Below are 14,726 nucleotides of genomic sequence, written 5' to 3'. Positions count from 1 at the left end.
TGTACGTCTCCCTGCATAGACTATTAAAGGGCATATGTATAGTATCTGTGCAGTGTCTGACTTCAGACAACATAGCACAGATGTGAGAGAGGGTAAAAGAAGGTTCTGGGGATTAGCATGAGCAATGTTGGAATCAAGCAGCAGTCACGTGTTGGATCTCATGTGCTAGCAGGCATCACGTTGTAACGCAACCTTCAGAACTGTCAGACACCAAATGGCTTTGTCTTCATGCTCAAGATTTATGTGTAAGAAGGACAATGGAAAGGTGTTTGGAGGAAGAAGAGGTATGTTGAAGCAAAGCATAGGGTGAGGGAGAGAAGAAAAACAAGACCAGCGTTAATCATTGCTAGGTTGCTGGAAGAAGAGGTTGATGGAGAGAAGAGGAAGCTCTGACGGATAGAGGGATTTTACCCTGTGCAGTCGGATGGATGGGATGGACGTGGGCTGCATGTAAGGATACTTGGTTCGTTTTCTACTTGATCTAAATTGCCTATCCCGTCTTGTCACTGTGTAAGAGTGAAGGCTGGGGGGCGGGATAAGGGGATAGTGAGAAAGAGGAGATTGTATGAGGGATAAAGGAGAGTAGCAAGACGTTGACTTTTTCATGAAAATACATGTTTATCTTTTTCTATCTTTTAATCAGAGGTCCTAAATGATAAATGGACTCGAGCTTGTGTAGCTTTTATACCGCAGGTCACACCTACTAATTCACACACTGATGGCAGAGGCTTCTATGTGAAGTGTCCATCTGTATTTTCCTAATCCATTTACACAGAATGACATTCTGCAGATGAAGCAGCAGGTGCAACTTCAAGTTAAGTGTCCCAAGGATACATCGGACATGTGACTGCAGGATAGACGTCCCACTCTACCACAGAGCCAGACATCCTAGTACACATATAGGGCATGTACACTACATTTTCTTTATTGAAACTTTACTATTGTTTTTTTGGGAACTTTCCCTACTTTTATCGCTTAATTCCCTTTTTTTATTGCTTTGTAAGTGATTCAAACTACCTCTGAGACTTCGAAGTGCAGGTTCACCATGAACAAATCTAGTCAACCATAGTGTCTCATTTACAGAAGGAATTACATAGGGGTAAAGATACATTTTCCAGTGGGACAACTTCTCAGTTTAACACAAATGATTGGGAGGTGAGGTGAAGTGGGAGGATGGGGGATGAATAAAACCACAAGTTGACACAATGGCTGGATCCTCAACAAAGAAAAGGGACATTTTGTTCCGCTTGTGCACATTTTTCACAATCATAAGAAACCATGTTTTGGCATTTACAGCTAAGGGCGCCCCTTTACACTCGTCCCCTACTTAAAGAGATAAAAAAAGCTCAATCAAGTGTCAGAGACGACATGACAAAATTTTGCAGATTTTTATTCTTATTTTGCCTTACTTATTTTGTATTCATATGAGAGAAATAGAGAGAGGAACAGAGAGAGAGAGCAGAGACTAACTCACATGAATACAAAATAGTCTGGCTGCAATCACAAGTCCTGTGGGGAGTCTTCAGAGAATTTGTATGTGTATATAAAGATGATAAATAAGCAAGTATGTGCGGATGTGTGTGTGCATGCGTGTGTGTGTGTGTGTGTGTGTGTGTGTGCATGTGTGTGTGGTATAACAGAAAGAAGGAATAGAGAGATGCAGAGCACACATAAGCTTGCAACGGTCTGCTTCCTCACAACTAATTGAGATTGCACAGAAAAGCTATGTCACACTGAGAAGCCATCCTCATTAATATGTGTAGAAGTGGCCTCTGTGGGACCATCCCAGTGGGACAATCCATCAAGGTTGAGACACATCCAAACTGAGGGCTTTGGAAGACATGAAGCACCTCAGACAGTACAAGCAGCACATGGAGGTTGTCTTGAGACATGAACCAAGACGTAGTCACAGTGATCTTTGTCCGGCTCACGTGCTGCAAGGCACACGATGAAATCACATGTAAGCAGAGTTATTGTACAGATACAAAGAACACAATTAAATACAAGGAGGATGAGGTGTGACACTGGAACATGAATCAGCCAGATTAAAGCAGAGTTTAAGGAACACACACACTCAATGTGCTTGTACCATCAATTTACCAAAAGTGTTCAACTTTCCTATCCTTAACCATCTCCAAACTCTAATCTTCATCCAAGCCAAACCTTAATATTATTTTAAACTACCAGAATCCAACTCTATTTCTATACTATATTCTTTAAAATAATCCAAAGACCGGCATGCTACTACAATTAAGCAGTGTAGAAAAATATCCCTATCTGAATAGTCCAAAACTCAAATAGGTTCTTAAGAACATAAAGAAGGACACACACACACACACACACACACACACACACACACACACACACACACACACACACACACACACACACACACACACACATCATTCAAATGGAAAATCCATAATATATGAAACTTTATTTTGGGCTGTGCAAACTCAGTGAAATGTATGTGCATATTCATTTGAATCCAGGGGCAATATTTTTGTGATAGAGCATGACAAATGGGGGATGCATTGCATTGGAAAATTGGAATATGTGGCTCCTTGAAGAAACGTACCCACACTCAAAAAATTAAACAAAGCCAACTTTTCCTTCAAAAAGTATTTCAGAGCTCAGATTTAATCCTCTTCTAACTAAAGCTGAACAGCATAATATGTGCTTCTGCTTGTAACAAGAAGACACAGACGTCCTGGTGCTGCTTCATAAACAGTGAACAACTTGAACATTTAAGGAGATATAAGGACAGCTGCACCACTTGTGATTAGCTTTAGATTTAAATATGTTTTGTAACTCAGCTCTTAATAAACAGTTCTGAATGTTTCTGGAGATTAATTCATCAGTTTTTATTTGAGACAGTATGAAGAGTGAAGAGCATACACACAGTACACCATGATTGAAAACAATGGAAAACAAATTAAAAAGCATGCTTTTAACTCAATACCAATTTAAGATCAAATAAATAAATAACTTCATTGTTCAGGCGACCATGTGGCCTCCATCCGTCCTCATTTGATCTCTTTAGCAGTAACCACTGAATGTTCAATCAGTGAAATGGCTCATTGCCTCCCTTATCACCTCTATTCCTTTTACATTGTTATTTTCTCTTTATGTCTGTATCCCACACTCTGCCTCCCACCTATATTCTCCCTCTGTCAATATATCTCGGCAAACAAATCCATAGGCTTCTTAGATGTCTGCTGTCACTCTGCACAACTCCCAGTCTCCCTCAAACTCTGTGTGGTTTGATTAGTGTGCTACCTTCAGTGACACCATTTGAAATACAAGGAATCCCTGGGCTAATGCATTGCAAATTCTGCTCAATAATGAATTGCGTGGGTAGGATCAAAGGAATGGATATGGCGCATACATTGCAGAGGAATGCCAGCGACCCAAAGGTAGTGAAAGCACTAATGAACCTATCACAAGGGACCCAGGAATGTCAGATGTACCAGCTACAGAACAGTATGTACTCACAAACAGAATCATGCAGACAACCTCACAGAACTGTTCCTTGTCTCAATGTTTGAAGAAACCTTTGATTGTTTAGTGTTTACTTGTCAGACTTATTAAGTAACATTAAAAGTAAAAATGTAAGATTGGCAAAGTACTGGCTGTGTTAAAAACGTACTAACAGAGCATTAGTGGAGAGAAGAAACAAAATTCTGGAGATATGTTTAGACTCGAACAAACTATTAAAACTAATTATTTGTTTTTCTACAATTGCACAAATCATGTAGCAGATGCTTTTATCCAGAGTGACCAAAGTATTTCAATTTATATGAAATTCTGAAGGTACACACTGCTCCCTAAGTGTACTTTTATTTTCCCAAAGGTTCAAGTCCACATGAAATGAATAATACATTTCACCTGTTTTACTCCATAGTCCCTGTGTTAAATATTTATTTATGTGCCAAATATTTTTCAGTAAAGCTTCATCACAGTATTTTTACATTAAAAAAAACTATATCTTATCTTCCTGTAGAACAATTAAAATGTCTTATGACTCATCCTGCACTCAGGGGCGGTTACTATTTTTGAACCAATTAAAGAGCTTTGTCAAATTTAACAATCCAATAAAATCCATCCAAGCCTTATGTCATGCCTTCTGTTTTGTGATTGGTTCTTTCCCGTTTTGGTAGGGGCAGTTCAGAAAACATTTAACATATATCTACATGCATTTGAATTGTTTTTGTAATTGAAAGTTTAAAAAAAAGATCATCTTTAAGTTCTGTTTCATGGGGACTTTAAGTCGAAAGAATGGGCATATGTATTTGTCGTGCTTAATTCCTACAATGTGCGTGTCAATACCCTTAAATTTAAACCGAGTGTAAACATGTTGACCTAATAGTATTTTCAGTTAAGACTCCAATGCCCTAGAGGAAAGAGCAACACAACAAAAGATTAAACTGCATGCAGCAGTACAGACTATACATAAATGTTCCTCTATGATGAGCATGGGATCTTCTGGGGAAAGTTAATCCAATTTATAAGAAGAGAGAGATTATAGCCCTCCTACTTAAACCATCCATTGTGTCCTCTGCCTCTCCCACATGTTTTCTTCATATACACACACGCTTATGGATTTGACACTTTTCTCATTGAAGAGCACCATTCCTTCAAGTAGCCAGGCTTACAAGATTATTACATTAGTTTATACTGCTGATACATGACAGCACATAAACAGTCAATATCCTCAATACATGCACCGCCACCGCATTTTGCTTGTTACATGTTTTGGGCTTAATGGCTATCCGTATCAATGCTGACACCATGAAAGTTATCAGCCACATGTTGACTGACTTTAGACCTAACATGTATATCGTCCTAAAGTAGCTTAATGGATAGAGAATACCACCAACATCAATGTGGTTAATTGTGATGCAGCACTTTAGCTCACTTTAGCTCAAAGAATTCCTTAGTATCTTGCACTAGCTCAGTGTGTATTTTTTTATTAGAGTGGGGGTAAAGGTAATGGTTTCGACTGACAGAGAAGTTATAGCATCAGGCACAGTTACTCATAATGACGTTGATGTGATGGCAACATCTAGATGAACAAATCCAGTCATTACTACTGTATCATTTAAATGAAAAAATAAAGTATAGTTTGCAGAGTCAATGAAGAGTTGGATGGAAGAGCCATCGCTGCAGGTGGTGGAAGCTGAAGCATGAAGCTAATTATTCCCAAAGTTCCATAACTCGAGTCAGAAATGTCTTCTCCATGAGAGGCTTTCTAGTTAGACTCTTTACAGGAACATTAAACGAATAATGGTATGAGGACTGTACCTCACTAAATACAGCATGACCTCTTCATAACGTATACCTCGGGGTAGCCAAATAATTCTACCTTTAAGATCCTGCAGAGTGGCCTGCAGGGCATCATGTGGAAGAACAACGGGGTTGCTTGGTTATATTGCCATTACAACCCTTAACCCTGAAGAGCTGCTTGACAATAGCACGCCATCAAGATTGATGGAATAAAGCACCAATTAGCCTGAAAAGATCAAATACCTGGCAGGATTTTGTTGGGTTGGGTGTCATTTAAGTTCAACATTGAAAACCCAAATACAAAGGCCAAAATTCACTTGAAGAACTTGACTTTTTTCATGGAAGTAAAAAACCTGGAGGCACTGAGTTGGCATTTCACTTACCCAGTACTAACCCCGACTTTTGGCCAAAAGCAACTCACTGAAGATTGATTACACAGCAGACTGTGAAAGTGATGAATACCACTGCAAAAAAAACTGTGTGGCTAAATTGGAAGTATATTGAAAGGTAGCAGATTGAAAGAAAGTCTGAAAAAAGAACAACGAAATCAGGAAACTATCAAAATAAAAAAGGTAGACAAAAAATAAGTGTTTTGTTCAGACCTAATGGTGCTTCCAGGGGCGGCTTCAACGCTCCACACACAGTGCAGGTTGTGTTCATATGGAGCCGGGTAGCCTGGAGACAGTATGCGACCAGAAGGCTCATTCGTGATGGTGCCACCACACTCAGCTGGAAGGAGGAAGGGGAAAAACAGTTGGAGAGATTAAGGAGGAGAAAAAATGAGTCCGTAAAGTCAAAAAACAGTGTGCATGCAAAAATGTGCTCAGCAGTGTTCTGAAAGTCATATCAATGAAAAAGGATACAGGGAGGTGAACATACTTAACACACAAGAAACTGAATAACCCCAATTCTAGTTAAGTGCATCACATGAAATCCCTCTCATCATTATTAATTATTGACAGAACATGCTCAAATGTAATGTGCTTCATCATCTTGTTTGCAATTTGAATGATAGAGGAGGGAGAGCAGCCAACTCAATACACTCTGTGTGGATCTCCTTGGCTCAGCCAAGGCAATCCACCTTCCCAACCAATGACCTCATCCTGTTACCTTTGGAAGCTGATGGACTTGTTGACGGCCCTGAACAACATTCAGTATCTCAGACCAGAGTTCATTGTAACTTTAAAAAGACACATATTGCTGATGAAGTAGAATACATATTGTTACATGTATTTCACATATCAGTCAGAATAGTTGTAAACTGTTTGGAAGGATAGCTGCCATAATGGAGTTAGTGCTGATATCAGCATTTGGTGGGCAACATTTTAGGCAGTGCATCAAAAAAAGTAAGAAGCCGTTCATCAGTTATGGAGTTTGCTCACATGTGTGCAGTACTGGGTGTCGTATTAGCAGCCAATAAAATGCTTCTGATATAACATTACAGTTCAGTACCCCCACCCACTGCCCCACCCTAACCCAGGATATAATACATGAGCACGTTCATTCAGATCATAGACAACAACTACACAAACATGAATCTATGAGGCTACAAAACAAAATCAAAGGAAAGAACATTTTGTCAAGAACAAGAGGGGGGCGAATTGAGTTTCTTTTCAGCGTAGAGTAATGAATTGTCGGCAATAAAGCTCGGTGACTGAAAAGCAATTTTCAGCCCCCCTTTCAATTACCATCTCCTGCCCTTATCCGAAAAGTGAATGTAAAAAGAGAAAGCGTGCCACAACAACATCAGACTTGGAGTGTTTTTGTTCACATTTTGGAAGTGTTTCTAGCTGACAAGAGGAGCGTAAAAGTGTTCTGGTTTCATTTCCCTCCCTTGAGAAGAAAATAGATCCTTCAAACAGGACAAAAGTGGAGGAATTATACTGATGATGAGTGTTATGACGAAAGTTTTGAAATCCATCTGGGTGAAGTAGACCCTTTCCAAAATGCAGGGTGAAAAAAAAACACAAACACACAGACGGAGACAAACTGGCTGAAGGGAAGTAACTAAGGATCTTAAAACATCATTCATATAAGGGATAAAGACAATCAGGCTGTGATGATCTATACTTTCTAACATCAGAAATACAGGTTTTGTTACGGCTCCTCTGAAACACATGTCCGTATGTTTTTAATCATTAATCTTTCCTTGTTTTTTTTTCTTGTTCCCCTCCTTCACACTATCTATCTCTTTCGTGCATTAAATATTTAATCAGCAATCATCACTGCAGCTGGGTAATTTCAGCTGTCAGAGCATAAACACTGAAGAACATTTAAGGTTTGAGTGAAGGTTTTGTTTTACTGTCTTGGAGATTTCCTCTCCATGCTCTTCTCTGTTGAAGAAAACTTGCTGGTTTGTGGAGTGAAGAGAGGAGAAGGTAATTTATCACAGTAAGACAAAGCCTTCTCTTTTGTCAAGCCTTATGACCTTCCAAAACTACTGCTCAGTGCTGCCATGGCAGTGTAACTCCCTCAGCGACTCTACCCTTTCAATCGCTGTCTCCACCTACATCTCTCTAAGATCAACTGAGGTTCTCCCTCTGTATTTGTCTACCCCGCTTCTCAAACTTTACGAAACAAGAAAAATTGCATGTGAGCGATCATATTTTATCAACGAATGAAGATGTATTTTGTAATTTTACAGATTTTAAACACACACCAATAGGACTGACATAAAAGGGAACACTCAGACTGTGTTCTGTATAGTAAATACATTAACAGATAGTATGTGTGATTAGCTTAAAAACAAGCTAAGGATGCTTAATTTGACAATTTGACTTTGCACCCTTATTAAATAGAACCGAGGGCTGCTCAGGCATTCAACCTTAAAACTTTCCTCTCCTGTGACTTTCAGAACATGAACTCTACCTGCTCAATTTCACTTTCCTCCTCCCCTGCTCCCTCGACCAGTCTCATCTGTGTTTACTGTGTCCTTGCTGCTAGAAAATAATCCCACTATTACAAACAGAAGCAGTCCCTCATCTGCTCCCAAAATTCACAGTGGCTGTTAGGCTATCATCTGCAGTGAAAGGGGCATGGGGAGGACAAACGTGTTCACAAGATACACAGTATTCTGAATGTTGTTTGTACCCAGACATGGAATTACCTGTCAGTTTGAGTTGAAACGGGAGCCAAGCAATATTATTTTTAATCATGCTGGCTGATGTCAAAGAACACCATCCTGCCTGTTCTCTTCCTGAGCTTTCTGGCTGGTTTCTGAGAGACTCTGTCAAAATGTCGCCCAGGAGAAGATCGAAAATATTGCTTTGGGTTTGTTATCAAGACACCACACGGGCGGTATATGTGTGTGTATGTATGTCAGTTTATAGTTTTGAAAATAATAAGGCATACAGGTTTGTGTCAGCTGGCAACAATAACAAGTGAACTGTAGCTGAACTCTCTAAAAAAAAAATAAAAAAAACATCAGATCAGGTACACCATCTGCTGAACTTTAATGGAGAAATTATCTCTTTACCATTGATTTGGGAAGTCTTTCCACATCTAACAGCTCAAGTTAAAAGCCCAACTCTGTGCGCCTGGTGGTGCAGTTGATGTGGGAAAAGTCTTATTTTAGTAAAATAAATTAATTTTGGAAGAGGGAATTTGCAACCGTGATGCAATGTGAATGTGAGGAGCCAAATGGAGCATCATTTTCTATGAGATAATGAACCAAATGAGGTGCTGGGAAAGCAACCAAATGGGGCCCCAAAATAGCAGAGCAAAATCAAACCGCAGATATTTTCTAAACCTGCAGCAGGATTTTCATATTGTTGTTAGGAGGAAGAACTAGGTCAGTCAGTGTGGTTCAGCTGGAAAAAAAAAAAAACTAAGAGTGGTTAGCAATAACAGTGTGCATAACATTAAAGCAACCACTGTCTCATACTGTCAAAATGTAAAACAGCCCAATGCTTTCAATCTGTTATGACTTTTTAGTGGAACTCTTTTCATTATGTAAGTTATAGTGATGTAGGCAAAGGTAATGAGACACTGTGAAGAAATCACAGAATATCATTACATAACACTATGCTTAAGATGTGAAATAGATCATAAATCTCACAGACTTTTGGATCTGATCGTATTTCATATGAGCAGAAAAATGGTATTCATATCAAAACTCACTTGTCTTCACTGTATATATACACATCGCTGCAATCCCATCAGTAACACAGAGAGTTAGTTAACTTGAACTCCCTTTTTTTTTTAGAAAGTGCTTTTTCTTAACAGACAGTAGAAAATGACACGCTGCATAATGTCTAAAGCAGTATCTGTTACCCCCCAACATGATCATCAACATTGTTTTTAATATAGATATTACTGTGAAAAACAAGTTTACTGTAATTTCCAAACATTATGCGAGTTACAGAAACTGGAACTTGTGTTCAGTGAATCTATCTTCAGTTTTTTACAACCTGGCACACACAGAGTTTTTGAGGCTAAGTTTACAACTATAGACTACAGGTAGCTACAGGATAACATCGCGAACAAGTTACTGGTTGTTGTCGTTCTGCAACAAAGCACTGCGTGAAACCATATACACTGTAATATCGACACTTAATGATTTGTTGATGTGTGTTAGTCTGCAAAAACTTAGTCCTCCTGTTTGAACAGTGGATCTCCATGGCGGTACCACAAACTTCTTAAACACTGCCCTGCATTTAACTTCACAGGGATTTTGCAGTAGTATATTTATTTCACACAATGATGAAACATTTTCCATCCATCCGGGGATCACATGCAGTCCAAACAGTGGGGGGGGGTTGTCTGATCGGATCACAAATCAACTGTGATCTGTTTCACCACTGCTATGGAATATTTTTTCAAGGTCGTGAACACACCTTACAATAAAACACAAACATTCCTAAACAAAAAAAGCATTCATTTCATACCAATAGACTACTTTATAAAAATACTGCACTACTTTTATGCTACAGTGTGAATACGTGTTACACTGCACATTTATATAATGTAGTATACGAAGCAACACCCAATTAGCAGAAGTGTAATTACTGCCAACTAGATGTATACTGCAGCCAACAGCCTGCACACACTTGATCTTTATCCCCTTCAAGGAGCATCTTACTCACCCATACAGAGTGGGAGGGGGTTGTCCCATGCCCTCCTTTCTCCCCTCAAGCAGGTGAGCACCTCTGGGCCTTTCAGTGTGTAGCCCGGATCACAGCTATAGGACACAGTGCTCCCTGCAAAATGACCCTTATCTTCCCTCTTGAAGCCAAACTGGGGGACACCTGGATCCTCACATTTCACCAGCTCGAAACCTTGAAGAGACAGAGGGAAAATGAGGGTAGTGCAATATGAGGCAAAGGAGGAGATAGAAGAAAATAGTGTCAGTGTTTCTGTATAGCAGAGGCAACAAGGTGGGCTGGAAAATGACATTCAAGCAAACAAACTGGACAGAAATGTTTATACTGAATGTACAGGAAGGTGGGTGTTTGTTACTCACTAATGAAGTGCAGTTCAAAGCCTTTGCTGGTGTTATCCGCATTGCTGATGAACTCCAGCCACATGGAGCTGGAAGTTGAGTTGAGGGTTGTTTCTAGCATCTCGCTGCCTGTGAAGACCCCCAGCATACGGGCCTTATTACTGTTGCCATCAAAGACCTGAAAGGGGCAGAGGGAGAGTGGGTGGAAGCATCTGAATTAAGATAATCAGATCTGCATGCATAGATATGCTAACAAGCTTGCTATTCACACACACACAGGGAGGGAACAACTCCTCCACCCCCCTCACTTTAAGCATGTCATCCTCCTCCAGTCTGAAGTCTCGTGCTCGTAGCTGGATGCCTTTGCCAGGCTGGGTCTGTATGGAGTAGATGCACTCGTGGTTGTTGCCGTAGTAACCGGGGTAGTTGGGTGAGAGTAGCACCCCTTGCATGCCAGTCACGGATGAGCCACATTCAGCTAGAAAAAAGAGGGTGAGCAGAGAGAGAGAGAGAGAGAGAGAGAGAGAGAGAGAGAGAGAGAGAGAAGGTGATGGAGTTGGAGAGAGCAGAGGACATGTCAATCGCTATATGCTTGAAACTCAGAGTATATTTATTCATGGTGTCATGCATAGGGAGATGGGAGAGGTGATGAAGAGAGGAATGTGGTCAGTGACTACACCTGAATGTTGAGTGGCACATCATCATAATCAAAATGCAATCTGAATATGATTAACAGTTATTTCAGCTCCATTTGAAAATTGCCTTTTCTGAATCGCACCAGGGAAATAATGGAAACAAAACTGGAGGGCAAAGTTTTCTATAGAAACTTAGCTGCAAGAATTTAAATGACCACAAATGTAGCAAGAATTTTAATTGAATGAATGCAATGAGGTAAAAGGAGGTATAATGATGTGTGAATAAAATGTGCCTGCAGAGGCGACTTTAAACGAAGTAAAGGCAAAAGAAGACCAAACATCGACTAACTTTATTCCTACTGATTAACAGATCAACTTTTAATTTTGCTAAAAAATTAACTGACCTAATTCACACACTCAAAACTGAACATTAAGATATTAATAAGATAATACTGTTACTTAACTCATTTCTATTCATTGAAGTGTAATTTCTTATTTCCAACTGACTGTTAAAAATTTTGGGAAAAAAAGTGTATTTGTTACAAAAAATAAACCTTTAAGACGTCCAAGTAATTGACTGTGTTTTGCTCTTATGCAATTTCTGTTGATCAGTGCAATTATTCACTGAAGGGAATCATCTTAAGGACAAACACAAGTCACTGAATTATTGTCACAGTCTGTTATTTTCCTTTTATTAACACCATGAGGATATCATTTCAAAACAGAAAAGCAGCTCTTGCGCTTTGCTGCGTCATAGGATCAACTACTGACCTACATCTTTGTGGTCTGACTCGTCATGTTTCCAAAGGCAGACAAGACAAGCAACATCAAAAACTGAGTGTATTTTAGCTCTTTAGTGTCATCCTCATTAGAGCTGCTGCTCTCTACTATTTGGACAAAGTCAAAAAAGCTGTTTCTGGGAAGCTGTCCAAATGAAGAGACAATTTGTGGGCGGATGGAGGGATGATAATGAAGATAGTTGAAAGGGAAATGCCTCATGTTCTCTTATGACTGACAGTTTTGTAATGTCTTTGTGGCGTTGGGGTGGGTAATGTGAAAGGGTCAGTGGGAGTGGCAAGGGGGAAGGGGGGGGAGTGATAAAAGGCAAAATAAAACATGTGACCACCTACCAACACACCTTGGCAGAGGTGAGCTCCACACCCGCCTCCTGCCCCCTAAGCAAATCACCCTTGCAGGACCCTCCAGGCGGTAACCCGGGAAACAAGAGAAGATGAGGGCATCACCCACTCCGTACTGCAGGCCTTTTCTGGTGCTGTAGGGAGGTATCCCAGGATCCTCGCAGGGCTCCAAATCATACTCTGGAGAGAGCATGACAAGAAATGATGCCAAATTGCTCACCAGAGAATCATTTAGAAAAGTGTTACCGTGTGTGTGTGTGTGTGTGTGTGTGTGTGTGTGTGTGTGTGTGTGTGTGTGTGTTATAGTTACATGTTTTTCATGGAAATATCACAGCAGTAAAAATCTCATCAGAGAGGTTTTGAATTACACATAGTAAGCATTATGCCATGGAAATTCTTTCCTTTTTTCTTACCTCATATAGACAACACCAAAGTAAGCCAAACTAAACAAACAGAGGTCCTAATTCTGGTTTTTAGATATTCACAAGGCCCTTTTTAAAAAACTCCCACCTTACATCACAGACTTTTTGAAGTGGAATTCGGGCACCTACATAATTGTCTTGATTGGCTTGTTTCTTAAAGTCCCTGCAGCTTTCACTGAACTTGGAAAATCTGCATTTTCTTAAAAAGCCTGAAATTCTTCTAACGCCCTCCAGCAAGCTCTAAAGATTAGAGGTCTCCCCCTTCTTGCAGAGTTTAGGATTTTTTATTTCTAGCCATTTTGCTTCGAATTGTAAGTACTTAAGATTATCTCAGTTGTTTTTGTAATTGATTAGAAGTGTTTGTTGTTGTTGATTGTGTTGCTTTTTAAAATGTTGTCAAAATTAGTAATGAGGGTAACCACAGTGTCCTTTTGACAATAAATAAAGGTTTGAATTGAACTGAATTATTTCTTGTTGTCTTTTAGGATATTCCTATAAGATGTAGATTAACTTCTCTGGTTACCGTACATTTTTAATCAAGTTAACTTTGTGCTTAACATTAAATAAATTGTGCTATTGCTAGAATAGAATTCTATCAAGAGGCAGCACCAATATGACAACAGCACCTTTCTCTGTTTCAAAAAGAACATAACCAGATTAAAACCTCAGAAACAGTGGGCTGCAGTGGGTCTATAAATGACCACCATTCATTCATCATTTTCAAAGAGCTGGAGGATTTTTGAACTGTTGGTAATTATCTTAAACATTTTGTGACACTCTATTTAATATGCATTTGTATTAAAACCAAGAAAGCCTGTTCACAGGGAGTTGAAATATTGGGCAAGTAGGTGGAGGTGTGCGCCATCTTAATTGATTCATTTAAGAAGCAATTATCTTTTGATGACACCCAGTTCATAATTATGTCTTTAGTTGCTTTGATTAGACAAATCTTGGATGCATTCTCAGATCATTAATTGCTCCTTGTTTACACTTGGCCTCCTCCTAAGCATCACTGTTAGTGTCAATATCCTATTGAAACAAGACTGTTGTTATTAAAAGGTCAGAACAAGCCTGTGATCCATACCCGGGCATCAAAGATGTCCACTCTCAACATGATCCTGAAGAGCTAAATGTTCTGACCTTTCTTTTCATTTCTCCTAACGCCTGCATCTAAGTCTCTTCTGAATGATTGGCACAGCACAGGTCTGTAAGCACACCAATAGCCTACAGTTTTGAATGTCTAAACCCAGTATTACCTGAGAAAGTGATGTTGAATCCCTCATAAGAAACAGAGAAGTCAGAGAGAAAGCGGATCTGAGCCGTGTAGTTTCCAAACAGGCCTGCACTGAGAGGTGGAGGCAGTGTGGAGCCCGTCAGTCTCCACAGAGGCTGAGAGAAGCTGCTGTTCTCTGTCACCAACAAGTGGTCGTGGGGGCTCTCAAGATGGAAGGTATGGAAGGTGAACTGGACACCTAGACAAGAGAGAGAAAGATTCATTGTTAGCATGCGATGTTGTGTGTTAAACATGCTTTTTTTTTTGTACCTTCATATGTTACATGAGTCCTGATGTTTGTAATTTGTAGAGTTTGCAGTTGAATAGAAACATTTGTTTCATCACAATATCCCACATTGCCTGGAGTATTTGGATATATTTTGAGCACACTATTTTTAGTTTCACAATGTGTACTGCATCAAGTCCCTGTATTCCTCCCTTACTACTTATCAAAGACAAAACACCCACGCAGACAGAGCATCTGTAAATAAGGCTGTGTCAAATTGATGTGAGCATTCAACCAAAGGTGAC

The 14,726-nt window shown here is 39.7% G+C and overlaps 1 protein-coding gene across 1 annotated transcript in view; it reads right to left on the bottom strand.

The window, feature by feature from the left end:
- The window catches only part of csmd2 (CUB and Sushi multiple domains 2), a 90,884-nt gene extending 76,495 nt beyond the window's left edge, over positions 1 to 14,389 (bottom strand). The window contains exons 1-5 of the mRNA XM_065948158.1: positions 12,492 to 14,389; positions 11,035 to 11,204; positions 10,748 to 10,904; positions 10,371 to 10,562; positions 5,889 to 6,015 (exon numbers count right to left, since the gene is read on the bottom strand). Of these exons, the coding sequence (XP_065804230.1) occupies positions 5,889 to 6,015; positions 10,371 to 10,562; positions 10,748 to 10,904; positions 11,035 to 11,204; positions 12,492 to 12,693 (848 nt within the window). The 5' untranslated portion in view covers positions 12,694 to 14,389. The remainder of the gene's footprint in view (positions 1 to 5,888; positions 6,016 to 10,370; positions 10,563 to 10,747; positions 10,905 to 11,034; positions 11,205 to 12,491) is intronic.
- Positions 14,390 to 14,726: the final 337 nt, after the last annotated feature.

This window comes from Labrus bergylta, chromosome 19 (genome assembly GCF_963930695.1).
Source record: "Labrus bergylta chromosome 19, fLabBer1.1, whole genome shotgun sequence".
NCBI classification, from domain to species: Eukaryota; Metazoa; Chordata; class Actinopteri; order Labriformes; family Labridae; genus Labrus; species Labrus bergylta.
This window is presented reverse-complemented; position numbering and strand designations above follow the sequence as displayed.